This window comes from Coffea eugenioides, chromosome 9, assembly GCF_003713205.1.
Source record: "Coffea eugenioides isolate CCC68of chromosome 9, Ceug_1.0, whole genome shotgun sequence".
In the NCBI taxonomy this organism is placed as follows: Eukaryota; Viridiplantae; Streptophyta; class Magnoliopsida; order Gentianales; family Rubiaceae; genus Coffea; species Coffea eugenioides.
In genome coordinates, this window is record NC_040043.1 from 5,851,406 (window position 1) to 5,879,204 (window position 27,799).

Below are 27,799 nucleotides of genomic sequence, written 5' to 3' on the forward strand. Positions count from 1 at the left end.
CGGTTATAAGACAATGGATAATCAAAGTTAAATCAATTGTATACAAATATTTTCGAGAATGTGCTCATATTAAGCCGCAATCAACACTTGTTCATGAAAAATATGGAGATCTATTCATTTTGAGTCTCTCCCTCTCTCTCTCTCTCACACACACACATATGTTGAACTTATTTTTACTTCATCACAATTTTCATAAAAAGTATTATAAATTAAAATAATTGTGGCTAATGTATAAGGATGGTATCTATGCTTCATTTCTTTATAATACAATAAACATGATAGCCTTCTATAAACATTAAACAAACTCTTTAAATTGATGAATGCCTCTTGCAAGAATAAATAAGAATATTGAAAGAACTTCACATAGATATAAAGAATGAAATAACCACCTAGCCAAAGAAAAACACAAAAAGATAGGGGGAGCTAATCAAGGCAACTGATAGTTGAAGTCCTGAAGATAGCAATCTGAGAGAAGATTAGATTGGGGGGGCAATATGTAATTTTGTTAGAATAAGAGAGAAAAATGAAAATGGAGGGTAAAGGGCAAAGGGGGCAACAACAAAACAGGAAACCGGCAGTTGACTAAAACCCAGAAAGCTGTAAAACCTCTAAGAATTCGAAAACCAGCCTTCCACCTTGAATCGCCATTACTGCTGCTTTTTTTTTTGCCCAAATTATTTTCAACGCCCCTCGCCTCCGAAAACCCAGGAAAGAAATCCCACCAAAACATAAGTTCTTAAGTTTATGGTCGCCTAAAAGATAAGAATCTTGGGGAGCTGTTGGCGTTTAGGAGATTGCAGTGGACATTCTTGTTGCTACAAAATTACAACTTGACTAATTTTCAAGGTAAGAAGATGCTAAAAAAAGGAGAAATGGGAAGAGAATAAATAGGCAATCTTGAAACATTCAGGCTGTTTACTGTTGCTTATGCCTTAGATGCCTAAATCTGCTGTAATGCCGGGATAATTGCTTTTCTTCAAGTTCTGTGATTTTTTTCTTCCCGCTTTTTTTATTTCTTTCTTTTTTTTGGGTTAGTGAGAGGCTGCTTTTCTTGCAGTTATTCGTGTATAATCGATGTCTTGTTAATACTGCCTTTGTGTATATATTGAAGTTATATAGTCTTTGATTTGTACTTTTTTTGGTTTTTGGTTGATTCCGTAGGTGAGATAAGTAGTAGCTAAATCATTTACACAATTAACTGAATGAATTTGAGTGTTCCTCTTTGATAACGTGTTTACTAACTTATTAGACTTATCCATGTTCTATTTTACGGATATGTACTTTCAATATTTTCTTTTTGTTTAGGGAAGAAGATAACTCAGAAGACAATAACAGAAATCCTAAAGCTCAAAAAAAATAAAAGTACAAGCTTTTTGAAAAGAAAAAGAAAATAGGAGAGAATTAAAAGAGAAAATGAGAGAAAACTGTACTTGTAATAGCATTGTAGTGGTCTAGACGGAAACCTAGCAGTATCATTAAGTTGCCATAATTTTTCGTCTTCCCCTTGCATTCATTTCTTTCAACATGGGTTCTAACGTCTTGCTGTTTCACAGAGGTTAAGTTATCTTACCATTGGCTGCATGCATCTGTAAAATGACAACGAGAATGGAGTGCCACGTATGTGGTAATTTTAGCTTCAAGGATGGTGGCGATGGCTTCTATTATTGCAGCGTCTGCAGCTCACAAGCTGATGATATTGTTGACACTGGTGTTGATGACGAGGACCTCTTTGGCAACAAAATCTACAGTCAGACTGCCCATCGTTCCCAGCCCACAACTGCTGCTGCAGCCGAGGACATTTCTCAATTTAAACAAACACAATCCCAGCAAAATTTGCTTCAAGACTTGGTGGTGGATGCCGATACTGATGCAGGAGATGGAGTTGGGCCTACTGGGCCTAGTGATTTTGGGTCATATCCCGAGAATTTAAGCTATGATGACTATTATTCAGAGATAAGGTCAAGGTATTTGATGGGGTATCAGATATTGATCCAGTTGCAGTGTAAGGCTTTGGTTGAGAAGTTCAAAGTCAGCCCATTGATCATTGGTCTGGTGGGACCAATATGGTTAAGATATTTAGCTTTCACAAGGATAATGGCTGATGACTGGGCAGATCAGGTTATTCATGAATCAGAGTCTCAAAAACAAGGTATCCTTCACTTTTAGTTCTTTAGCAATGGAAAACTCAATTATAATGTAACTTCTTGGTTTTATTGTTGTTACTGTTATAGTTTCTATGGTTTCATGAAAGTAATGGCTCCGTTTATTTCATTTGGCTAGTTTAATATATTCATGCTTAGGACACACACTATGAGTTTTGGGAGTGTAGTTGTTGATTTTGGAGTGAGAGAATACTTAGTTTAGTAAGGGCTTTTTTCTTGTGGGCAAATAAGAAAATGACATTACATCAAATCCACCTTTATGCTTAAATATATAGTCAAAATTAGTAGCTTGTATTGCTATAATTATGTGTGTGTTTAGTGAAGTATAATTATTGTAAATTGCAATGTAGTGCAGACAACTGAGTTGCCTAAGGTGGCAAAACTCATGATCCATCCTTCCATTTTTTTTCTAATACCCCTTCACTTTTCATGGATTTGCACTAGTAACAACTTTTTGAAGATAGTTGTCTAATAGCAGTTCTAATGATTGTAAGTAGCATATTCAGCAGGTTGTAGGTATAAAGTGAGTACAGATCCAAAAACTTGTAACCAGTTTTGCTATTCATTGTCTTTATTGCTCTGGAAACATTCCTACTCTCCTATTTCACATAAATTACCGTAATCATTTTGACACATTGCTTGTAGAAGACTCTTTTGCATATGGTTTTTGTCATTTTTTGTCTGTTCGAACTTCTTCCATGAAGGGGTGGGCATTTTTATGACATTTATTAGTCACTGTCCCAGTAGCATTAAATATAGTGGAGAATCACTGATGAAGAAGATGATAAGGGGGAGAGTTTGGGTGTTGGGGGAGTTTCACGAGAGTAAATTTCTGATATCTGTTTTTTGGGTCGAATGAATTTGAGTGCAGGGGATGCTGCTGATTTTCATCCTCCCGCTAAACAAAGTAAAGAGCCACACAATATATTTGGACAGAGGGCTGTTACATTATGGCATATATCCCTCCGCAGAACAATCCCATTATCTCATTCTTTGGCTATAAATTTTCTTGTTTGTCTTCTGGCAAGAGAGGCAATCTTGCCAACAGATATACTAAAATGGATTCTTGAAGGAAAACTTCCATATTTTGCCGCTTTTGTTGAAATTGAGAAACAACTTGGACCTCCTCCTAGTGCCTGTCCTATCAGTTCTAGTCATATGTTTAGACCTAAAACAACTATGTCAGCTCAGAAGTTGGAGGCACTGGCAGGGTCTATTGCTCAAAAAATAAATCTAGAATTGCCTCCAGTGAATTTCTATGGTATAGCTTCCCGCTTTGTTGGGCAGTTATCTATTCCTGTCAAAAGCATTCTCCAACAGGCATTTCGAATATATGAGTGGTCTATGCCTCCTGAGTTGTATATATCAGCAAACATTTTAAGGCTACCTACACGCATATGGGTGATGTCTATACTGATAGTGGCAATAAGAATTCTCTATAATTTAAATGGTTCTGGAAAGTGGGAAAAGAGTTTGTCTAGTTCCAGGAGCTCATCATCATTGGCTGGTAAGGATGGAAAACAACCTACACATGCCACTAATATGACTGATGATGCTGAGAAGGACTTGTCATCACATGATTTGTGCCTTCGTGACAATGCATCAGATGATGAGGAATTTGAATTGGATGCTGTAGACCTTCTAAAGATTCTTGAAACTAAGTATGACAATCTCAGAGATACATATGGTAAAAATTTTGAGTGTCCTATTCTAAAGGCAATTGTTTTCGTGCTGCTACTGATTAGTTGATTTTTAGCTTAAAGAATTCTCACTTTCTTGGTTTGACAGATTATTCAAAAGGTTTGACATCATATCTGCAACACTGTAAGGATGTGGTGTTTGCTGGTTCAGGACAATCCTTTGAGGATTATGAAGAAGAAAAGATAATAGAGGATTTATGGGAGTTTTATCAGAATAAGGTATTTTTCACCAGATATCTATCCACTCCAGAATAGCAAATGTAACCTAAAACATAGTGGTCAGTGAAAAAAAAAAAATGCACAGTGTTTATGCATTTGATTGATGCTGTGGGGTGATATTTTATATGTGAATTGTGCCTGGTGTGAATTAAAAATGTGGACTTGTTTAAACTTGCATGTAAATATTGTTCCTGAAGTATCTAAAAATGTCCTCTTCTTCCTTCAATTCACATTTTCAACATTAACTTCCGGCTAATCTTCTGTCCATGCCCACATGATACTCAGTCCTTTAGCTTTGCTTGACATTTCCCTAGCATCCTTTGTCTTCCAAAAGACAATGTTGTCCTTTTGCTTTTGTACTTGCTTCAAGCTTCATCCTCTTTTTCGGTAATATTGGATAGCTTTGAGTTTAAAATAACCTAGTGAACTTTAAAAATTTTTGTTTCATCAGCCATTTTAGCACATGTTAACACCTTAAAGACATTTGCTTTTTTAATCTTTGGCACCATTTCATGTCAAGATGATCATGGAAAATTATTCAATATAAAATTGCCTTATTTGGTGGAAGGGGGTAAAAAAGAACAGGAGCTAAAAGCTAATATTAAAACTGAGTCACTAACAAGTTTCCTCCAGTTAAGTGAAAATTAATGCTCATATGGAGCTAATTATTTCTTTCTTGTTGATTTCAGGGTGTTGAATGTCTGGAAGATCAAGAAATGAACTCATTTCAAGATAGTGGTTTGCACCAAAAGAGATCCATGGACGACATAAGAAACATACAAATAAAAAACAAAGAGTGTCGATACTGCAAGAACAACCTATCAGAAGATGGCTCACAATATAGTATGGATGAGAAGAACTATTCTTCCAGGTTTGAAGATTCATCCCATGAAGGTCGATCTTCAATGGAGTCCCGCAAGGTTAAAGCAATAAGAGAACTGAAATTAGATATGGAAACGAACAGATTTGCCTATATTCCTCCTAGGCAAGTAATTATGAGTCAAAGATACATCAGTTATAATAGGAGAAGAATAGAAGGTGCTTTTGTTTATGCTGCCCATGCAGACTATTATATCTTACTTCGTGCCTGTGCAAGGGTAGCCCAAGTTGATGTTAGAAGCCTGCACATAGGTGTATTGGAGTTTGAAAAGAGATTGAAGCAACTGGAAGAGAAAATGGGCAAATGCTTGCATCTGAAAATACCCAGCGGCAGTTCTGGTTTCTGTGCTAATGAAGATGATTAAAGTCCTACGAATGACTGAACTATTTTTGAAGTAACAGGATGTCCGTTGGTGTTCTCTCATCACTTTTCCCCAAGAAATTGAACTACTGGAAACTCATCCTTTGTATGGGAAGCCCAAAAAGTATGTCTTTGCTTGTGGAAACATTGACTAGCACCTGAATATGTAAATAGACCGGTGAACTACTGCAATTTTGCTAGCTACATAACCCAGACTGATTCTCAAGTATGGCATGCTGCTATGTGATACAAGTTTTAATAGCTATGAGCATTCAGGGTGATATCAGCTTTACTGTGAATAGTAAAGGAGAAAGGTCAATAGTCTAACAGGAGAAACTGAAATGCGCTGCTTTTTTGTCACTTATGGGTGGAAAAGACCGAAGTCTTTGCAGGCCTGTGTACTTACCTACCCTCGAAGTTGCAAGTACAGAGCTCTTGGCAGGTCTCATTTGGAACTTGCCATCACAATGCACCAATCGAAAGCATCCTTGAAGTATGCAGGTTCTTCAGAGAAGCTCTGCTTGGTCACAATGTGTGCATGTATCTCGAAAACATGTTGTGGAGAAATTTTTGGACAGGGGTTTGGAGGCAAAACTGTGGAAACCACATTTAGCATATGTCTAGTTTGAGAAGAAACATCTTTAAAATAGGACGTTACTGACGTTTGATTAATGAACTTACCTCTATATGGCATATACTGCATAGAGTAAGGAATGCCGGACCTCAGACAGTAATGAGCTACCTACATGCTAAATACCAGTAAGTTTCTTAACTTTCAGGAGTAGGTCAATAGAACAAAGAGTCCTCTTTAATTGTGCATACCATTGTGTACTATCTCTAGCAGTCTTTTCGCACTTCTGGATTATGGTAGAATTCTACCACTGATGACAAGATTAAGTTGTTCGTCCAATTATCTAAATTGCCAATTTCTACTTCTTTTTACTATGTTATTATTGTCTTTGATTACTTGAAAGTTGTATTGCTGTTCAATTTGAATCGCAACTGCCCTCTTTTTCTTATGATGGTCTTGAGGTAATGGTTCTGGATTATGCAGTGGTTTGAGAACTAGTGATTTTTACACAACATGCCATAACCATTTCTATAAATTCACATGCTGAACGGTTTTGCTAGAAACGGTTGGTGCATAAAACATACCGGTTGAAACCCTGTGCATTGTAGAGATGAAGGATTAAAAAAACCGAGACATTGAAGTTCAACCATGTTGCTAATAGTTCTTTGTGTTATCAAGAGCAGTCTTGAAGCCTTGTGCATTTTAGAGATGAGGATTGCAAAACGGGATATTTGTTTCCTATTTCGTATTGTACTTCATGTCAAATTTTCATTTACGCTTTGATGGTTTGTAAGGTTGAGCACTTTATTAGTTAACATATTTAAGGTCACAAAACATATTTTTACTTTGGATATGTATATATATATTCGTGACATTACATGGCAGTTATGGGGAAAGGGGAATAGGTTCAAGTGGATCATGGGATCCAACGAGGATTGAACTACTATCGGATCAATAGCATCCGTTAGATTTAGAAACAGCCACATATACACTTTTGATGGCTAGCAAGGTTGAGCGCTCTCTATTAGTTAACAATTTAAGGTTAGAAAACCTATTTTTACTTTGGATGGTCCCTTTTTTTTTTTTTCTTTTTTGACATTACATGGCAGCTATGCAGGAAGGGAAGAGGTCCAAATGGACCACAGGATTGATCTTTAATATATACCATACCTCAACATATAAGCATTAACCGTTTTTCACAAACAGTAGACGTAGCTACCATTTTCACAGTTGCCAATACCTTATCTAATCGACTCATGTTGTCATTTGTACACCAAGCAACCATTATTGCGATCCTTTTTGTTGTCCTTGAGTACTATCATACCACTGATATTAATGTAAACTTTTTTTTTTCTAAAACCGCTGTACAATGCATTTCAATAATCTGTAAAGATTAAAAACTGGGATTTGATTTTGATTCAAGAAATAGAACTTTGATAATCCATGGAGCAATATCATGATAAACAACATAATAACCTATAACCAAGTTAACACCTGAGGAAATTTTTCTGAGTTGCTGGCTTGGATGAGGAACCTGCCCGCCCAATATCAGAGTCTAATTTGCTTTTGTAGCATCACGGGGAAGAGGTTCTTCCACCGAATTCATGACAAAAGTTGCAACGCAAATTTTTCCAAACAATGACCAACTTTATCACCCTTCCTTTCTCATAAAGGAGAGAGCACTTACAAAACATGGAACTCTTTACACTGATATCCTCCAGTACTGTTGCTGGATAACATCAAAGTCTATCCAAAAGCTGCTTTCTCGATCTTTGAATCACGAACTGCCTACGTTGTAAAATCTGTCCCTGCCAATCCTTGCAACAATGCCAATTCCTGTACTGCTCTTCCCTTTCTTTCAGTGCTGTATCAATATCTGTTTTAATAAACACCGAATCTTGGGATTCTACGCCTTTATTTTATTGTTTTTTTTTTTGGGGAACCCATACAAGGGGGAAGGGGAACGGGGAAGGTTTTGAAAGTCGAATCAGCAGGCTAATGTCCCTGCTAGCTGAGCTGAGCTCGGCCTCTGGGACGGGTTTTGCACTTCTGCTGTTTTTGATGTTTGACTTGTTTGATCAGTGCTCTGCTCCTCTTCCTTTAGAATGGTACTTTTCCATCATTGATTACTAGAATGTTTACTAAGACTATATGCAACTACATCAACCTCGAGCTCCTCCCCTGAATATTAGACGAGCGCTCCTTCAGTACTTTCAACAGAGCTTTGCAGGCTAATTTTTTTGCTGTATTCTTGTCTGCCGCAGAGTATGAGTAGTTGTGAGTGATACCATTTGCTTCAACCTCTAACGTGATCGTTGCCTTCCCATTCTCGTAATTCCAATCTGGCTTGTTCCTGATGTAACCTTCCTTCTGGCATAATTCATGGAACTCCCTAACCGGATGGAGCTTTAACTTGTCAGGTGTAATCATAGGCTCAAGAAGCGGCCTTATGCTTTGGAACACAACGTCCTTGTTGTATCCTGAATCGATCAGTATCGCCCCAGCAAGAGATTCAATAATATCGCCTAGCACCTATAAAATATCAGAAACATGAAAGTTGAATTTTATAAGAAAAATAGAAAATTAGCAAATGCAATCTTTTACTCAAAAGCACACTGCAGTCTAGAACATATGTGCCCGCTCAATAACAATTAACCTACATTACTGATCAAATTACCAGAGAATATCAATGAAAAAAAAGGGCGCGATTGGTAAGCGGAATTATTTCAATAGCCTATTAAGGAATATTGTTGTTGTCAAAATGGGTACAGTTATCACTCCCATCAGAACGTACTAACTATTACGAGGCTCACCTTTATGGAATGCTTTAAAGTCAAAATCATGATCTATTCTTTCAATATAATAAAAGAATCTTTTCTCAAAACAAGGCATGAGACAGGCAACATTACCTTAGGGATTTTTGTCTCCGATTCCCATCCAAAAGTTGAGTCCATTGATAATTGTTCAAAGTTTTGAACAGCACTCACGATGTGCCTTTGAAGCTCTTGTGAAGCATATAGAATGTGCTTATACAGTCCAGCCTTGACTGCAGATTGTGCATAGCAGTCGTTGCTCACTGATGCTGACCTTAAATCAGTTAATAGTCCAGGAGACAGCTCTGGATATTTAGCGTACAGATGCATGGTGATGAGATAATCCAACACAGCATCCCCAAGAAATTCTAGACGCTGATGAGAGAGGGGGGGGGGGGGGGATTGGGGAAGGAGGGGAAATCAAGATGAGAACCCACAGAATATATCAACAAAGACGAAATAATAAGTCATGCTATCTTCAAAAAAATAGAAACCATCAACCATATGCAAATTACATTCTGATATAGTTTCAGTAGATGATTTCATTTGAAGGAACAATGTTTCACATATCTCCATAGTAATCTTCACCAAAAACAGATTTTATATTAGGGTAAATTACATATAACCTACCTGTGGTATTTCAGATTGCCACACGACGCCCTTAAGATTTCAAAAAGGCCACACCACTACCCTGTTGTTTTATCTAAAGTGCAAAATGCACGAAAGGAACTGTAGAGAACTTTGGCTAAAAATTGAAGAACATAATATTTGGAAGCACATCAAATTGGCATACATCAAAAAGCTGCTCTAATAGTGCAATATGTCTTGAACCACAAAGTTATACTATAAATGACAACCAAAAAAGACAAGAGGACAAACCAACAAGTCATTTTTAACAGATGATTTAAATATCTTTACACTCAATTCAAGCAAATTAAACCTTGAATACAGAATCTTCAGCCAATTAAGTTGAGGCAATAGAAAAATAGATAAACAAAAAAAATTCTGAAAAAATCATAAATAGTAGGAAAATAAAATCGTATAGGTTTAACAGTAAAATAGTACATTCTTATATCACCTGATAACATCTTGGAATCTCAGGTAGCATGTAAGAACCATGAGTAAGTGCTTCAACAAGGAGAGAAGCATCACGGAATGAGTAGTTCAATAGAGACTCCAAGAATTTGACATTAACTAGCTGCTCTGGATTCACTTGCAGGGGCATCGTATATGGAACATCGACAAAATCAACCTTAATACCAAGCCATTCCAAAAATAACAAGGCTGCTATCTCACCTACTGTGCTAAGAAATGCACCAATGAGGGCCTCAACAACATCAGCCACCCTCTTACTTTTAATCTTTCTTTTCTCCCTTGCATAAACAACTCTTTTGGGTGGAAGCAGCTTTTTCTCCAGCCTGTACACTCCAGACTTATCACCAGGTATGATCCATGTTTTAGGATCAAACGGTTCATTGCGTACAAAGCCCTGTGATTTGCAAGAAATATGAGAAAAAACCAATCTACAGTGCAAAGGGTTGTCTGGATTACTAGCCAGCTATATATAATTCAAAATTTAGTCAACCTTGATGAGATGCAAAACATTTGTTAAAGCTACGTAGATGAAATTATTATGATGTGATAAGGATGCTCTGATGAGTTAAACTCTAATACAAGGTTAGCTAGGAAGAGTTACCGGGATATTATGATCACATCCTAGCTTGCATAATGAAGCATTGGAGATAATTTTATCTTTCTTGACACTAAGAATACCCTCGTGGTGATTTTGAAACGTTTTGAACAGTTGTTGACTTGCAGCGTACTTCAAAAAAGAGTCGCCAAGTGTCTCCAATGACTCCAAATGAAATTTTTCTTGACATTTTTTAGTTGTAATTGCCTCCAACACCTAGGATAGAAAGAATCATTTGCACAAAGACAATTAGGTAGTGAGATCCTCTTGAGAGATGAGAATTGATTTACATATCATGCCTCAAGGATATTTGACATAAAAAGCTACAGCTGCACAGATACAAATCAGTTACATGATTAACATAAACAAATTTATTGAAACATATATCCAACTTAAACCATTTATCAGGCTCAATTAGTTTGGCAGCTTCAACTACCCAAACTATTATATGGACACAAAATCCAAAGAGTGTACAAACGCTAAATTGTTCAAAGATCACAATTTCCAAAATGTAATTGTTGGCTTTCGACTCTTTACTAATTTACTTAAGCTTATGATGATAGTAGTACAAAGAAAATATCAGGCTGGTGTGATTAGCAAAGTTGTCTGGCCTTTTTGTTTTATTTAAAAAGCAAGTTGTCTCTGCATAGTTAAACTCAATTTCTGAAAACTTCGGTTTTTATCGGGCCAACTGGTATCTCAAGTCAGCAGCCTCACAGGCCACAGCATTTCCACTGGAAAGTTATACAGTCATCCTTTTAATTACTTCTGCCTCATTTAACCAAGCATAGGTGGAAGGGAAACCTAGAAGCGGAAGTGAAAGAAAGTTTTCCATCAATTTGGCTGGAGTAACTAGTAAAAAGAATGAAAAGAGGATTAAGGGCCCCAACAAAAATCAATTTGTTTTGAAACAGATAGATGCAAAAGTAATGATGGGCGTAACTTATAATTATTTATAACTCAAAAGAGACCACCTATTTCTATTTTACTGCTATTTCATTTCTTGGATGTGGTAAGGGTGGCTCTTACAAATTCACCAAGCCCCTTGCCTCACTAACACCCTTTGTTTGTCCAAGCATGGATTGCTCCTATTCTTGGATTTACCTCTCTTCCCAGTTGGCATACATAAACGGTATAGAACCTAAAATTGATAATATAACTCACTGGATACACTAATAGCTACACATCCATAAACTCATGTCCGCAAAAAATAACCAGATAACAAACCTTCATGGTTGGAATTGCATCATTTTGCATGCAGTGGTCCACGTGCATTCTTTTCAAATTGCCAGCTATTAAGAAAGACTCTATCCGATGCATGATGGATGGAGCAAATGAGAAGGAATAAAACGAAGCTATCGAGATGGGAGACATAATAACTGAACAGAGTTCTGGAGGTAACTCAACAGATGCTTTACTGGGTTCTACAAGAGGAGAAAAAGAGGAGGACCAGTCAACACACAGAGAACCATAGAAAATTAACATTACGTGTCATTTAATATTTCAGAAACATTACGGCAACAGAAAAATACATAACATGAATCCTAACCCAAATCCCACAAATGATATTTAACAGAATGCAATCTGCACTCTTTGCAATGGATTGTAATCCTAAAACTTTATCTTTATTTGTGATAATTTTCCATCATGTTCAGGAAAATATGTCAAGTAGTATATCTCATATGATGCCCCTGTAATGAACTATGATTCCTCCAATCAGTTAAAACTAGTGATCACGAGCAAGCCAACTATCAACACCATAATAGAGACATAACAGGAAAGCAGAAAAAATTAAGAGCAGAAAGTAAAATCTAATATAATACATCTAGTTGCTAAGAAATCTAAAGCTTTTGAGTGAAAATCTAGATCGAAGTAAAACCAAAATTCAAAGGGAAGGTTTTAGACACAAGAATTTGATGACCCTTTTCTGCTGACTCATACTGTGCTGAGGTAAAGTTTTAGACACAAGCATTAAAGTTGGAATGCAACTGATCAACCAACCTTTAGCTTTCTGATTTCTACATCTATGAAGGTAATTTCGCACTGTAAATAAAGGATTTCCTCTGAGTAATGATTCTCTCTCAAACTGCAATTTGATGCCATACCTGTAATGAATAGTGTTAGATTCTCAATTAAACCACCACAGAGAGGTGGAATGGTGGGACTCCCAAAAAAATAAGCATATAAAAAGTGAGTTCACAAACCGATTTCGATAATAAGCTTTGTAAGTAATAGATTCTCCATTTGTCAGCTCTAGCAGGGAGTTACTGTCCAAATCATGCAAAATGCCAGTAATGCAATACAAGTGACCATTGTGAGGAGTGAGAACTAAAGAATTCCCCAACATACAGCAGCAAACCAAAGCATCCTTCGTCCAGAAATATTGACGGTGACTTCTGGTACAACAAGAAGCCATATGCTTATTTGGAATATCTTCTTGTGGAAATAGCACCGAACTAACATACTTCCAATCAATTAATGCATTTCCACGTGAGCCTGTAGATGGAAGCAGAAGATAATCAAAGAGAGGGCATTCACTGTTCAGATGTAATCCACCCAATGCTTCATGTAGCTTATTCAGGTTGTGATCAAGAAGAGCCCTAAAAATTGTAACTTGAAATTTCCGACAAAGAAGAACCTGCACCAAATTTTCAATTACAAATGACAGGAGTCACTCCACTGCCACTGTTAAATGTGACAAAACATGACCATTTTGGCAATGTTACTGATTTACCTCTTCAGAAGCAAGAGTTATAGATCCAGCATAACTGATTTCTATTTTTAAGCTGCCCCTGTCAGCATCTAAATCAAAATTTAAAGTCTCCCCATGACATTCAAGGGTTTTCCTCACAGCAAGTACAATATCATGAGGCAGGACGTCATAATTAAACTCTGGCTGTAGCTTAATTAAATAGCAATAATATGACGTTTCAGAGTCATTCCCCGGGCAATCAACCAATTCTGGTGGGACATACTGTACTTGCTCTTCAACATATGGCTGACGACCTGTTGAGAGGTAAGTATAGTCCAAAAGAGATTGTATACATCTCAGCAAGCATCAATAGATAATGTATAAGAAAAAGACTGTCAATGGTTCTTTGATATCACAATTAAGAAAATTTCCAAAATAAAGTAAGAAAGAAAGATGCCAAACATACACAATTCTTGAGCCTGTGCTTCTTCCTCAACAATATCTGGCACAAGATAATCTGTCAAGGCTCCAATCTTGTGAAGCTGCTTGCATGCTTCTAGGCATGCCAATTGTTTCAATGTTTGGGTGTTGCCCTGAACACTGATAGTTTGTATTGGACTGCTCCTAGGAAGATGAAGAGTGCAAGTTCCTGACTGCTTGTCTACAACAACCCTTGGATAGGATTTAAAGTACCTAAAATGGAATAACAAGTGTATATAACAGTTATAATCATGTCCATATCAGGATATTCTGGCAAGTTGATGATCTAAGAAGCCAAAAATTAGAATTTGTCCCATATAGAGTAAAAGAGATCTAAAACAAACCCATCACAGGGAAGCCTTGAGCAGTAGAAGTAAAGCACTTGCACACTGGAACTAAGGTTTACAAACGCTCCTGTTGTTTGAACTTTATAACAAGCCTCCTTATGCACTTCTCCATTAAGCGGTGCACAGGGAACAAAGGCATGGCGCAGTGACTCCTGCCTCATTGTGTCCCCACTAGCCAGATAGTTTTGTACTCGAGAAAGAGTAGATTTATCCCCACTATAAGTTTAGATGATAAAATACAAAAATTAGGAGAGACACGAAATGGGGAAAGTATGTAAAACAATGTCATCAGTTCCCAAGTTTGTTCGTAAAAAATGAAACAATGAATGTTAATGCATAGCCCACGTTAAGCAACATTATTATGTCCTTTGCAACTAACCATCTATCTTGAAACTGCCACCATAGGCCAAAACCATTGGATGACAAAGAAAGCCACAAGATGCACTAAAGGAGAATGCATTTATGTCTTTTAATTGTGAGAGGATAGGCAGAGGGAAAATAAACACCTAAATATGCATTTCATTTTTGGTGAAGCAATTCAAAAAGGGATGATGAATCAACCTTTTAACCATTATTAAGAAGTCTGAATTTTGCATGCGAGCACGGCCACGGGACTGAATAAAGCTACACACAGTTGCTGACGGATCAAATCTAATTACAAGGTTGCAACTTTGAACATCCAAGCCTTCTTCTAAAATTGAGGTTGCAACAATGATGTTTAACTGCAAATACATGATTTATCCAAAGAAAAAACCATATATTTATCATGCTCATAGACAAGTTATTGAATTGTCCAGTAAATCAGTAAATTTATAACCAGGAAAAGATGTGTTAAAGAAACATATACAAACCCACCAAGCCCTTCCGAAATTCTTCAACAATTCGATGTTGTTTATTCCTACTCTGCGACTGCAGATTGGAACTAAGCCCCACCATATACGCTGTCCTCCATCCACTTTTGCTTGGGAGTAACTCATTAAGAAGAGCTTGAAGAACGATGGCAGTGATAATCCTTTCAGCAAAAATTATACATCTCAAATCCTTCTGGTCCCTGTAGAGATACATACATGACAAGCCTCATCAAAATGAACCTTGAAGCAAACTTCTAAGGTTTCTGACCAACATTTTAGTTCTTGGACATTCAGAAAAAGGGTAAAGCACATATTAGATTGAGCATAATTTTGACAAACATGTTTTAGATTGAAAATAAGGCAGAAAAATTAGTAATTTCAGACATATAACAAACACCAAAGGGAACTGAGCATTAGATATCTAGGCTCCAGAATTCCAACTTCAACAGCAGAAATACATAAAAATTCCAATTTCCATCAAACTAAATGTGACAGCCATTTGGAGCAAACATCAGACTGGTTAACATACTAGTCTAAGAATGAGGAATGAGCCAATCCATGCCTAGTTGCAGCATCCTAGACAAATGGCACAAATGTCAAAGTTATTGTTCTCAACCATTAATGTTTGGAAAACCGTGTTCCACAAGAACTTGGATCATTTGCTTCTTATGAAAAATGGATGAATTTCAAATGACAATTCTTGCTTGACATCCCAAGTCTACGAAGAATAGCATTTAGAATCCAAGCAATGATAAAGTTTCACCAAACAACCCCAAAATGTATAATTTATGAACACCTCCGCTTATAACTGAGCTAATGCAGGCTATATCTTAATATGATTATATGTTGCTAAGCACATTATACTGTTCATACCGACATTCAATATTTCCTCTCTTTTCAATAAATTCCAGAAGAAAACTAGAGAAATTGAAAAAGGGAGTCTAATACCCTTTAGGCTTATGTATGTTAGGCTACCTGTACTCAAGAAGGGAGTCAACGAGACATTTAACCTTTGAAGTTAGATACCCAGCACTGATGGCAGCTTTGGTATCAGAACTAATGCACCACTCTGGACCTAAGTTAACAGTGACAAACCAAACACTTCAGCAAGCAGATCTTAGGACACCAAAAAAACAGCACAAAATACAAGTAGAAGCAAAAAGTTAAAAAAAAAAAAAAAGAGAGAGAGAGAGAGAGAGGAGGACCAGATGGTATCCACTCAGAGAATATTGTAACAGCATCCGAACAGAAATTATTGATAATTGTTTCACCGCGATCATCCAATCTCCCCCATAGACAGACCTCAGTTTTAACACAAGCAAAGGACTCTGCAGCCTGATCAAAACAAGATTCAATAATCTAATGCAACCCGTTGAGAGATGCTCAGAATTATGCATCTAAATATTAGAAAGAAAGAAATACCTTCAGAGCCAACCAAACACCTAGTTCACTCAAACAAAACAACAAAGTTGAGAACAACTTGTCTAATTTTTTTCTCGTAGATTCAGCAATGGATTCTGGGAGACTTGATGCGTCAATAGAGTGCTCATACTGATAGGGAGTATATGAAAACTGTCAGAAACTCAATTAATTCCAAAAAGAGGAAAAATGGAAAAGGCTTCTAGTTCATAAAATTGACAAGAACTACTTTCACCTTCCAAAAAATAAAACAACCATATAATGAAAGACACAATGAATAGCCAGCTGTAGGAAATAATTTTCATCGTAAAAAAGTAAAGTAAATTCTTTAGATCAAGCTACATGTTTGTATTGACAACGATATATCTCCAAAGCATCAATAGAGTACTCAACCAAGGTTTCGAGTACATTCTATGCTAAAGGCGGTCAAATAAACATTTTGGACTTCAATTGTCAGCTGATACTTTAGTCGTGTGTTCATGGATTCATTATCATTGGTTAGTTATGGCAATGTTTAAATGCTCACTCATATTAGCAACATTTGGCATCAAGATATCTTCAGCCCCTATTTTGCTTACAAATCACTTCATATATCCAAGTCATTTTTCACTAAATGGCATGTTTGTAGCTATATTTGCTTGTAAATCCATATAGAACATCTCGTGGGGCTGCATTGCTAAACTTTTGCTGGTGAATCTTGAAAATCCCACCACCAAGCATTCTACCAGAAGCATAAAAGAACATGTGACCTAATAAGCATGAAACTTAAGTATGCAAAACTGGAACAAACCTTCTCTCTCAAAATCTTCAGTCCATTGGCCACACGTTCAAAGACAATATAGGGAATATCCATGTGTTTGTAAAACTTTAGTTTTGGAGTTGAGAAAGGGATATACTCCGCCAAAACAGATTCGCTGATGCATGTATAGACCTTCATCCACAAGAAAAAGTGGTAAACATCATAAATTTCATGATGCAACTATACTTCACAAAAACTATAGAGCATAAGCTGCTAGATCTTCCAATTTGTTCTCGTGCTACCATGTATAATAGACAGGAATCATTTCCTTGAAATATATGCAGGAAGAAAGGACATGTATGTAAAGAAGTAACCTTTGAATTCATAAGGTTCTCAAGTTCATGAATATGTTGCCAGCATAGTGAAGATGAGCTAGAACCTGCATCAAACAGGACCACAAACAAATAACTCAGCTACAACCACTTGCCATTTTTCAATAACCAGAAAAATCCAATAGTATATGAAACGATATAACAAACCTTTCGCTTTGATAGGAGATGCAGTCATCCCAAATATTCTAGGAAGGTCTGAAAAGTTTGAGTTCATGTAAAGATGGTAGAATTCCTGTCAAAAGATTAAAATTCTCATGATTCATGTCTTCAAAGTACAAACATTTCAATCAAGATATCCACTTTTAAGAACATATATCAACAGTTACATCATTAGTTTTAAGCAATGAACCAACATTTCAATCAATGACAGTATTATACAGTTTAGGTCAAGCTTATGCATTTTTAATTAAATAACAATGAGCTGCCAAAACTGCAATGCAAGACCAGATCAAATTCATTTTTCCTTAAAAATAAATGGTCACCACTGAAAAGTTCAATAACCTCAAAGTACAACCTCTAATTACAAGGATCTTGGTCATGTATTAGCCTGAAACCTCTTTGGAACAGAACTGAGTGGTCACAGGTAAGATTTAAAAGTCAATGACAAAATACTTTAGTGAGAAACTAATACCAGAAAGCTTGCATATAACTTGCGCATTCTTCTAGTCATTTAAATGCATAAGAAAACACCATTTGCATGGTCCAAGGAGTAAGTTAAAGGGATAAAAATAAAGAGACATAATAGAGCGAAACAAGATAATCTATCTTTGCTGCTTTCATAAGATGTAATTCATGTATAACATTCGGAGTAATTGATTGTCTGCTTAAATTTTCTCTCTAATGAGAAAGGAAGATCGGACAACATAGCTGGAAATGAAGATCTAAGCAGCAGAGCAAATAAGCTTTTGCATTCACATCGGCTTGAGTAAATGTCCCAAAAATTATTGATAGCTCAACAAAATGAGTTGAGCTAACTTCAAGCCAAAGAGGTGTTAGATTAAGACATCTAGCATTGGTTACAGAAAGACCTAGGTTGAACACTGATGATAAATTATCTTGGTAACCAAAGAGAGGTAGAAGGAGTAGATGTTGGAGAGTGGTCTGCTAGCACATGGCTTCTACCTCAGGGAAGAAATGTTAGTGTTATGCTAATTTAGAAGATAAAGAAAGGCAAGTCTTGTATGCAGTCGATAAAAGAAGCAGGTATATGCAGCTTGCGATATATAACCCCTTATGGCATTTTGCATTCTACAAAAACTCTTGAAGGTGTAAACTATGATCAATTTCAATCACGTTCCAGTATTTACCTAATGAAAATATTACTTAAAAAGCACGTCATGCCATGCTGAGAATATCATAAATAAGTTTATTTACCGTCATAATGCAAGCATATGGGTGTTTGCCCCTTGCATTGTGGCATTCATCAAAAATGAGAACCTTAATCAAGTCGAGTTTCAGAAAACCATGCCTCAAAGCAGAAAGTAAAATTGCTGGAGTCATCACAAGCACCTGAAACAAGTAGACCAACTGGTTAGGCGTGTTGAGGATTGACATGCGAATACAAACCGTGTAAGTTAACTAACTGACTCTAAAATTTTATCCTTATCACAACCGTAAGCCTTAAGTTTATCATAGTAGACTTCAATGACATTTAACCACATTAGGTTTCCTCCTTTGCACATACATCTAGATGTTCATCAAATAATTACAATCATTCGCTCTTCGATGCACTTCTCAAAACATTTTGGATATAGCCCAATGGAAGCATCAAAGACAGAATTAATACCGGAATAAGCAGTTCAAAAAGGTCAACAATAAATATAAGATTTATCATTTTGAGATTTCAAGTTTTGAATATCAGCAGTTGTTCAGCACCATTTGAAAACCGTTACAATGACACAAAGAAAAATTGAGCACACCTCAAACTCGTCAACCTGCTGCTTCCATGTAGCAGCATCCCAGTAATCAACGCCCATATCTCCCCAGTACTTGCCAACTTTCAAGTCAGTGTGCATCATGACAGCTTTACTTTGCTAATGACAAAAGTTATTAACAACAATCAGATAAATATAACAGAGTTCAAGGATTGTGTTGATAGCATGTCGACTAACTACAAAATTTGCATGAGTTAGTGCACAAAATATTCAACAAGAAAAGAGAGAAAATAAAGAAGACTCAAACTTGGAGGGAACAATACAATAAGCATGAAATGGTCATTGTAGATTTAACCTGCTCCACCAATACAACAGTTGGGACCAAGAAAACAGCAAAGAAAGGTTTAGGCTTTCGTATAAGGTAGGCATAGCTACGCAGAAGCATGATTGCAATAAGCGTCTTTCCAGAGCCAGTCTCTAAAAACACAATGGTATTCTGCTTGATTGCTTTCTCCAATGCTTCCAGTTGATAGCTGTCCAGAACAAACAAAAGAAGATTGAAAAAGATTGTATCTTTTTTTATCATTTTAAGAAAACAGAACATAGCAGAGTAAGAATACATGTAATTTCTGGAATTGATGAGGAAGCCTACCTTCTAGCAAAAGGGAGAGGATCAGCACCACAATGTTGATTTCTTCCATCAATTTCCATATCAATCGGCTCCATAGGCTTCCTTTCCCTTTCTATTTCAAGAAATCAAGAACACAGTTTAATCTCAAACCCCGTAAAAATGAAGTAAAAAGAAATCAACCGCAGCAACAGAGACATAAAGTAAGCATTTTCACGAACAACAAGGGACCATTACCAAACCTTGATTCACTTTTTGCATGTAAGCATTCATATTTGAACAGTACAAAATAAAACAAACGCTCTGAGGCCTTAAAGAGTGAAATGCAGACAAACTTACTAGAATAGAGCTAAGGTTGAATCACCCCAATAAAAAAAATAAAAATAAAAATCAAGATGCCACTGTTGACACTTGGTCGTCTGCAATTTCTGAAGTCTAATAGTACAACCGATGATCACTTCTTGAAACCAAGAAAAAGAAAGATGCTATCTTTAAACTAGTACAAGAACAACAGAAGCATCAGCCGCTCAAAAGGGACTACTTACATTTGATAGGAGAACCGAAAAGACACAATAATGTAGACTGATCTTAGGAGGATAGAGGCAGGGAATGGGAGTCAGGATGTGGAGAAATGCGGGGCAAAATGATCGCAAATAAATGCTACCCTTTAGCTTTCCGAGCAAGGAAGCAACAGTGAAGTGATGCTGTACTAGTAAGAAACAAAAAGTGACGGTGGTGTAGTGCAGTGTTGGACTGTAGTCAGCGTAGTGGAGTAAATGAAAGTGATTGATCAGGAAAGTGGAATCCCACTTCACATATTCACGTATTCACGTAGCATAGCAGCAGGAGCGCGCTCCCCAACTTTCCTTTGCTTCGGTCTTAAGCGAGACAAAGGGAAATTTGAAGGACACTTGGCGGAATTTTGAAGGACAATTGCTGTTTCCGAGCTGCTGCTGCTGCAGTCAATACAAACAAACAAACGAGCACTAAGTAGGAATGCTGGAGGTCAGGGGTTCAATCCCTGCCTCCCACAAATTTGCCACAATTTGTGGCGGTCTTAATTGACCTTCATCGATGGAGTCTGTACTCACATCGAACCCCTTCCCCTTAGACTAGGCTAGATTAGGTTATAGGACATCTATCGTTGCGACAAAAAAAAAAAAAAGTAGGAATGGCAACAGTCCCCCCCCCCACTTCTCACGGGGTAATTAGTAATTTAGTATAAATATATTAATATAACTAATCATAATTTTTATTAATATAAATATATAATTATTAATATAACTAATAATATTAATTATATTACATAGGCATAATTTGATATTTATAACTAATACTATTAAATATGTTTTGTATATAATTCATATATATATGTATATATTATTATTATTTTATTTAAGCGGGGGACGAGAGTATAGTCCCCGGTCCCCTGCCCCATTTTTCAACGAGGAAAGCATTTTATCCCCCGCCCAACCCCGTCCCATGCCCCACCTCGTTTACCCCGCGCACAAGTGGGGGAATGGGGTGGGTGTCCGCAAGTATCTGCCCTAATTGTCATCCCCTATAAGTGAGGTGATATTTACTAAAATAACCAACTAGCTACCAAAAGTTTGGCTTTATTTAGGTGTAGGTCAAGGAATCAAAATTTTTAACCTGCATTTTAAAAAAATTCAAGTTGCCAGCTGATGCATATGTGTCCGTCTGAGCCAAAGGGATTCAATCCTCTCCCGATTTTCCTTGGACCTCTTTAGGTCTCCCCAATAGATTCAATCAGAAAAAAAAAAATTTCTACTGAAACAAACAAACAACAATAACATGGAAAAAAAAAGAAGGGAAAAACAGGTGCTGCTGGCTGCTGCACGAGGGTGCTCGGAGTTCTGTTGGTGTTTGCCCACGAGGGGCTCCTGCAGTCTCTGAAAATCTCAACCATGTCCCCCTTTCGGGCTGTATGGTGCACCAACGGAGTTGCACCGGTACTAATTTTTGAATTAGGAATTATCAGATTAGAAATCCCCTTGAGTAAATTGTGGGATAATCAAAATTCACAAATACTATCGAATTTCCTCTATCAGGACTAGTTAAGATTTGAAAATCCCCTTGGATAAATTGTGGGATAATCAAAATTCACATGTACTATTGAATTTCCTTTGCCAGGACTAGTTAAGATTTGGGCTTGCCAAAAGAGTTGATTTAGTTGGTAAAAATTGATCATTTTTTTTTATAAAAGATCACGTGTTCGAATCTCGCTATTATATAAGGGTTGTATTGATAGAAGATTTTGTCAAAACTGATGTAAACGACCCGACCCGTGGTAGTGATTAAAATCAAACCCATCTAAACATTTCAATGCCTGAAAAAAAAAAAAAAAAAAGATTTGGGCTTTGTGTTGAAAACACACATCCTGCCAATTAGAGCTTTTTTGATAGGAGATTTATAAGACATAAGTAATAATATAAGGTAAATCTCTTCTCCTCCTTGACCTTTTTCTTATCAAAAAAAAAAATAATTGTTCTTTTTTTTTTTTTTTTTACATAAGACTGTTTTCATTGTAACACATTAGCATATTAGCTAATATAAGCAGTGCATGATCACAATTGCAACGTGACAAAATCATTTTTCTATTTTTTAAAAATTCCTATGCCCCTATGAATGCCTTTCTGGAGCTGGACATTTATGTTGCTGCTCCCTCCTTCAAATCAAAATATAGCATGTGAAACATAATCACTAAATTTTATACCACATAATCCAAGATTTAGAGGGCTTATCTTCAAATTCCTTATCTCGTTCCATTTCTTAAATCTCACTTCTCTCCTGCTAGAAATTTTTTTAAAAAAAAAAGTAAGGAATTTCTCTCCCTCGCTCCTGACTATAGTCCCTATTTTAGCTAATTGTGTTTTTGCTCCCTTTTTCTTGTCAAAATGAAGGAGGAAGACAACCAAGTCTGCTTTTCAATTACAAGGAATAATCATCTTCAAACACGTACAACATCAATACTATGAATCAGATACAAAACAGACATCTTTTCGTCCAGTTATATGATTCATACATCCATGGACCAGGTCTCTTGGCTCCCGGAATACAAGTCTGACCAATTCCTTTCTCCTCATTTGGGTAATCACCTTGTAATGCGAAAATAACTTGGCTCTTGAACTGCAAATGCAAAAGGGAGCATTGATACGCATTGGTTAGTTGACAGGTACTAATATACCCTGTGACATAAACCCTCGGCACATCCCCTATAGCTCCTGAAATTTGATCAAAATCTGATTCATCTGAGGTTGATGTCTTCTAATCTGAAATTAACACAAGAAAATGCACGAGGAATCCAATTAGTCTAGGCACTCAGTTTTGTATAAAGGGAGAATACAAAATGGCAAACCAAAATTAAAGGCTCACTTTCACACCAGCCATGGATAGAAGTTTTTGTGATGCAACGTAGGTAGTTTGAGAGTTATCCAACCTCTTCTCCACAAAGTATATCACTTCTGACACACCTGACTGCAATTTTAAGAAAGAATTAACATATCAAAAACGCAAAGATATTATCTTGCATGGCCGCAAAGCATATAGTTCTGCAGGGTAACACGGGATCAAGATCTAAACATCACCAGAATACACATTAATTTCATTGTTAATCCATCTCTTACATGTCCAATCCTTTGAAGACTTCCCCTCAATCATCTTTGAATCACATTCAACATGGATATGGTATGGCATGCTTAAAAATTACACAGATTTGCACTCGCTATTTTTTCTTGTTTGCTTTCTTTTTTTCTTTCTTTCTTTGGTTGGTTGGGATCATTTTCTATTTCAAACTGCTTTTAACTGGTTCCTAGAAAACTTAAGCATCCAAATCTATGCTACAGGAATACAAAACTTGTGGTTCAGCAATAAAGATGGAATGAAGAACTAAACAGCACTTGGATACACATAGTATCACTGTTCATGACAAGAGCCATGTTTTGAAAGAGTTATTAACAGTTTTATGTGGCATGATATTCCTTGAGAACATCTACAATCCAGAAATGCAAATTTCAGATGTCATAATGCACGGAAAAACAGGAGTTTCAAGGGAAAGATGAACACCATTTTTGTTTGTGAAAGTTTATATGAGAACTTGAGATTCAAGTCAGCATGGTAACTTTGCCTTTATATCTTGTCGACCTTGGAGCTATTTGGTAATTCACATACTTGTACAATTTGCTACAGGAGTACCATCACAGAAATTAGTTGCCAGTCGTGACTGTGTTCAGATGGGCCAATATGGAAATTTCATCCATTATAAAGATAAAGAGGCCACTGCAGGTGAGCACTGGACTTAATTTCTTCTTTTTCCTTCAAGCATTTTACTGCATTCACAGCATTTTTAGTTCCCAAAGCTAGCAACGCAACCAACACATGCATAAGCATACAGATCAGCATGCATCACTTTCTGCAACTTGAGGGACTAAGCTCGAATACAGGAATATGCTTAAGGAAAAAACTATGGCTTTATTATGTAGTTCCTTGTCAAATAAAACTGTCATAGTGTCCCTTCAATGTGATCAAATATGTTTCTTTTTCTTCTATTTTGACCTCAGCATTACTTAGCTGATATTTTGTTCTTATGCAGTTTCTGAATGTGTAAAAGGTAAATTCAGAGTAAAGTTTATAAAATAATATTAATTGCTAAAGAAAAATAAAAACTCTTTACTCCTAGAGTTCAAAAAAGTGCAAGAAATGATCAGCCTTCTTTACCTGGATAATAATCTTTGCACATTCGTTGCATGGAAACATAGTAACATAGAGTTTCTGCAATGACAGAAAAATCACAGGCTTAGTCAAAGAGTTACTCCATGACCAGATTTAACATGAATATTACAAAAAGATCACTTTCTTGTATGTATTTTTTCATCTCTTGGATTTCCATTTTGTGTTGGATGAGGGAGGGGGAGGACAGGTGGGAAGAAAGGTACCTAAGAACTGAAGAAGAGAGAATTCAAAGTTGGAGCTAACCTGTCCTGCAGCAGATGCATGATTTGTATTAAGAATTGCATTGACTTCAGCATGACAAACATAACTGCAAAGAGACAATCAAATGGAGAAGATGCACCAGGTTATCAAAACCCTGTGAGGTAGACATGAAGGAGAGGTGGCTGACTGACTATGATCATCAACCAAGAACAGTTTATTGTTGCAGACCAATATGAATGGCAAAGAATGCTTTACATCATTGATCACAGGATTGCATAAAGACAAATTTTACTTGTTAGATTTTATAACTTACGGGTACTTTGTCTCCAGTGGATTTCCGTTCTTGGATTTCTGCAATGTGAAAGATGGGCTCAATATCACAGAAATTATTCTACCAATTTCCTAATCTAGAAACCACCTACCTTTGACCATGGAAGCATATCGTCCGAACAACCACGTGGGAATCCATTATAGCCAATGCCTGGGAGGAAAAGATAATTTTAAAAAATCCTGTAACCAGCCAGATAGCGAGCTAATTGCCAATCTTTTTTGTTTCTGGAATGAGGTGATAAAAAATTTGTACACAACAAAACAACCAATTGATGTATTCCAAATGCATGTGTGCTAGTTCACTTTTGTGTGTGTGAATGAGTGTGTGTGTGTGAGAGAGAGAGAGAGACCATCCCTTAAAGGGGAAGGCCCTAGTTTACTTCATTAAATCCTTTTTGTCCTTTAAAGCACAAGACCATAATTTACTTCATTGCAACGGTTTCACTTGACTATCAGACTTAAGAGGAGTCCAGGCCTTCAGGTATGACACAACCAGCAAATTTTATTTCACTGGGAGAAAAACCACCTAATAGGTACTCGTCAGCAAAACCCTTTAACAATTGAAACATGAAATATGTATAACATAGACCTATCACACTGAAGTCCATTACATTGCAGTGCTTTTGCTTAACAAAGAGTCAAAGACACCTCCTCTTCCCCCCCCCCCCACCCCCAGGTCCAAAGAGAGAGATTCTATACAGAGTAGCAATTTTTTTTCCTGTGTAGTCAGGTTTCCATGATATAAAAATTAGGGTCATAGGCCCTTGATTAACCTGTCATTCAATGGAATGCTCAACTTCCCAAACATGAATTCCCAAATTACCATATCCTTTAGCAATAATATATTCTACACAGAGGCCAGAGATGGACCTTTCAAACAGAGGCCTTTAATTTTTCAAAATCTGATGTACACATGTACGTTGATATACCTGCAAATTAGATGTATATGTATCTAGTGCTTTGACCTTACCACAAAAAGAATTTACATGTATGTGGTTTGTGGGAGAAGCAGGAAAAAGGAATTGCTCTACAAAGAAATGGGTGCCTCTAGCATCCTTACCTAATATGATGCCATTTTGACTGACCAAACATGCACCAACCTGCAACGTCAGCAGAAACATGTGGCTACTTTCAATATCCAAAGTGCAAAATACAACAAAAGCATGTAACCAAAACCTGCCCAACAAAAAACATTTATAGAGAAATGTTCATTATCCTGCTATTCACAGATGCCCATCCCCTGGCACCTCCCAAAGAAGAAAACAAAATTCAAACTTACGAAGGGGAGATGCCACTTTTATATGGCCCTTCATATTGCAATGTAGCAATCTGTCCTAATAAATTTTGCAACGTAAAACGCCCAAGCTTTAATTTTTCATCGTCAAAAAATCAATCAGATATATCGTCCCAACTTTTCTTCATCAACTAGGTCGAACAACAATAAATGGATTAATTTATGAAACCTCTCCAAGTTCACTTCTTTTTTACTCCAGAAACTTAGAAGAAATAGAAAGCACATAGACTCGTAGTATAACAACAATTGCTTACTAAAAAATGTGTCTAAAAGTAATGTAAAACCCACGAAATCTTCCTTCCTTCTTTTATCCTCCTGAACTAAACCCAAAAGGGGCGATAAAAAATAAATTAAAATGAAAAAAAAAGATACACAAATTCTTTTCTCTTACTTTCTCTTGCTATGTTGCTCTAAGTTCCTTTTTTAAACTCCTCATCAAGGGAAAAAATGAACTTTCATTTTTTTCTCAGCAAAAGAAAATTTAAAAGATAAATACCTGCCTATTGGGATCTTTAGACCTCTCAGCTGATAGAAATGCTATTGCCATAAAGTAGTCATCCCATGACAAATATCTGTTAAAATCAGCAATCAAGATTAAATTACCATTACAACTCAATACCAAACCACAAATTAGTAGGATAGTTACAACAAGAATCAAAATTAAGCTGAAATTAACTGACCCTTTTCGTTTGGAGGGATCAAAAGGGTTCAAGGGTTGAGCTTTAATCTCCCGACTCTCATCAGAGCCGTTAGACGACGAATTGAAGACGACGACGTTGCTGCTGCTCCGGCGGCCGTTGGAGGTGGCGGAGGAAAAGGGGAAGCGCTTTCTTTTGCCGTTGAAGAAAAAGTAGAAAGATATAACCGAAGTTGAGGCTAAAGCACCCAAAACCGCCGCAGTTGATAACACCACCCAATCTCTCGAGGAATTCATAGCCTCGATCTGAAACACACATAACACACTGAGTGTGTTTGGATTGAAAAGTTTTGAAATAAAATAATTTGCTTTGTAAATTTCAATCATTTTTTATATTTTTAATCACATTTTTATCATATATATATATATATATATTACATCATAAAAATTACAACAGTAATTATTTTAAATAAATCGTCCAAACAAACTCGGTTTTGCACACTGAGAAATGTTGGAATTTTGAGGGGGAGAGAGATAAATATTGCCGCCAAAAAAATAGAAAAGAAAAATCAAATTTGAGTAACCCGACCAACGGGACGTTAGAAATGACGTTAAACCGTCGGTAGTTTTGACGAAATCTTTTGCCATTTCAAAATCTGCCAAGGACTCGGTCTCCCGCTCAATTGTGGTGTAGTTCTCTTCTCTACTTCTGCTGATGTAAGCAAAGGCACCGTTTGGATTTTAATTTTTGGAAGAGAATTTGGGAAT

At 36.6% G+C, this 27,799-nt stretch overlaps 3 protein-coding genes across 8 annotated transcripts; 1 reads left to right on the top strand and 2 right to left on the bottom strand.

Annotated features, from left to right (window-relative positions):
* The first annotated feature begins 612 nt into the window (after window positions 1-612).
* Window positions 613-6,524, top strand: LOC113782722 (TATA box-binding protein-associated factor RNA polymerase I subunit B). Of its 3 annotated transcripts, none has more exons than XR_003469840.1 (6): window positions 613-846; window positions 1,554-2,149; window positions 3,034-3,849; window positions 3,951-4,081; window positions 4,771-6,080; window positions 6,453-6,524. XR_003469840.1 is itself a non-coding variant. In XM_027328630.1 (5 exons), exons 2-5 carry the CDS (start codon window positions 1,594-1,596, stop codon window positions 5,323-5,325), a joined length of 2,058 nt encoding a protein of 685 aa, XP_027184431.1. In that variant the 5' UTR covers window positions 613-846; window positions 1,554-1,593; the 3' UTR covers window positions 5,326-6,240. The 3 variants fall into 3 exon arrangements, 1 of the variants encoding a protein (XP_027184431.1); XR_003469839.1 differs by lacking the exon at window positions 6,453-6,524 and adding an exon at window positions 6,354-6,425; XM_027328630.1 differs by lacking the exon at window positions 6,453-6,524 and having other exon boundaries at window positions 4,771-6,240.
* A 700-nt stretch (window positions 6,525-7,224) lies between these two features.
* LOC113783456 (endoribonuclease Dicer homolog 2) lies at window positions 7,225-20,424 on the bottom strand. Of its 3 annotated transcripts, none has more exons than XM_027329597.1 (23): window positions 20,363-20,424; window positions 19,842-19,932; window positions 19,545-19,722; window positions 19,235-19,348; window positions 18,690-18,824; window positions 17,463-17,547; window positions 17,298-17,362; window positions 16,975-17,115; window positions 16,188-16,316; window positions 15,971-16,100; window positions 15,741-15,840; window positions 14,770-14,965; window positions 14,476-14,636; window positions 13,912-14,130; window positions 13,554-13,780; window positions 13,130-13,401; window positions 12,600-13,033; window positions 12,397-12,500; window positions 11,623-11,819; window positions 10,402-10,611; window positions 9,784-10,194; window positions 8,802-9,080; window positions 7,225-8,424 (listed from the first exon to the last, which is right to left on the bottom strand). In XM_027329597.1, exons 2-23 carry the CDS (start codon window positions 19,913-19,915, stop codon window positions 8,050-8,052), a joined length of 4,236 nt encoding a protein of 1,411 aa, XP_027185398.1. In that variant the 5' UTR covers window positions 19,916-19,932; window positions 20,363-20,424; the 3' UTR covers window positions 7,225-8,049. The 3 variants fall into 3 exon arrangements, with proteins under 3 accessions (XP_027185398.1, XP_027185397.1, XP_027185396.1); XM_027329596.1 differs by having other exon boundaries at window positions 15,741-15,834; window positions 19,842-19,928; window positions 20,363-20,393; XM_027329595.1 differs by having other exon boundaries at window positions 19,842-19,928; window positions 20,363-20,393.
* Window positions 20,425-22,724: 2,300 nt separating this feature from the next.
* Window positions 22,725-27,361, bottom strand: LOC113783517 (deoxycytidylate deaminase). Of its 2 annotated transcripts, none has more exons than XM_027329674.1 (9): window positions 27,075-27,361; window positions 26,891-26,966; window positions 26,161-26,200; window positions 25,193-25,251; window positions 25,084-25,121; window positions 24,813-24,876; window positions 24,555-24,608; window positions 23,214-23,315; window positions 22,725-23,110 (listed from the first exon to the last, which is right to left on the bottom strand). In XM_027329674.1, the coding sequence occupies exons 1-9, from the start codon at window positions 27,326-27,328 to the stop codon at window positions 23,054-23,056; spliced, it is 744 nt and encodes a 247-aa protein (XP_027185475.1). In that variant the 5' UTR covers window positions 27,329-27,361; the 3' UTR covers window positions 22,725-23,053. The 2 variants fall into 2 exon arrangements, with proteins under 2 accessions (XP_027185475.1, XP_027185476.1); XM_027329675.1 differs by having other exon boundaries at window positions 23,042-23,110; window positions 23,222-23,315.
* Window positions 27,362-27,799: the final 438 nt, after the last annotated feature.

Coding starts and splice junctions, on each gene's coding strand:
- LOC113782722 (XM_027328630.1), top strand. CDS start 1,594: ATGACAACGAGAATGGAGTGCCACGTATGTGGTAATTTTAGCTTCAAG. Junction 2,150..3,033: donor ATCAGAGTCTCAAAAACAAG/GTATCCTTCACT, acceptor ATTTGAGTGCAG/GGGATGCTGCTGATTTTCAT. Junction 3,850..3,950: donor CAATCTCAGAGATACATATG/GTAAAAATTTTG, acceptor TTGGTTTGACAG/ATTATTCAAAAGGTTTGACA.
- LOC113783456 (XM_027329595.1), bottom strand. Junction 15,841..15,970: donor CTCTGAGTGGATACCATCTG/GTCCTCCTCTCT, acceptor CTGTTAACTTAG/GTCCAGAGTGGTGCATTAGT. Junction 13,034..13,129: donor TAACTCTTGCTTCTGAAGAG/GTAAATCAGTAA, acceptor AATTTGGTGCAG/GTTCTTCTTTGTCGGAAATT.
- LOC113783517 (XM_027329674.1), bottom strand. CDS start 27,328: ATGAATTCCTCGAGAGATTGGGTGGTGTTATCAACTGCGGCGGTTTTG. Junction 26,201..26,890: donor CTAAAGATCCCAATAGGCAG/GTATTTATCTTT, acceptor CTGACGTTGCAG/GTTGGTGCATGTTTGGTCAG. Junction 25,122..25,192: donor ATATGCTTCCATGGTCAAAG/GTAGGTGGTTTC, acceptor TTCACATTGCAG/AAATCCAAGAACGGAAATCC.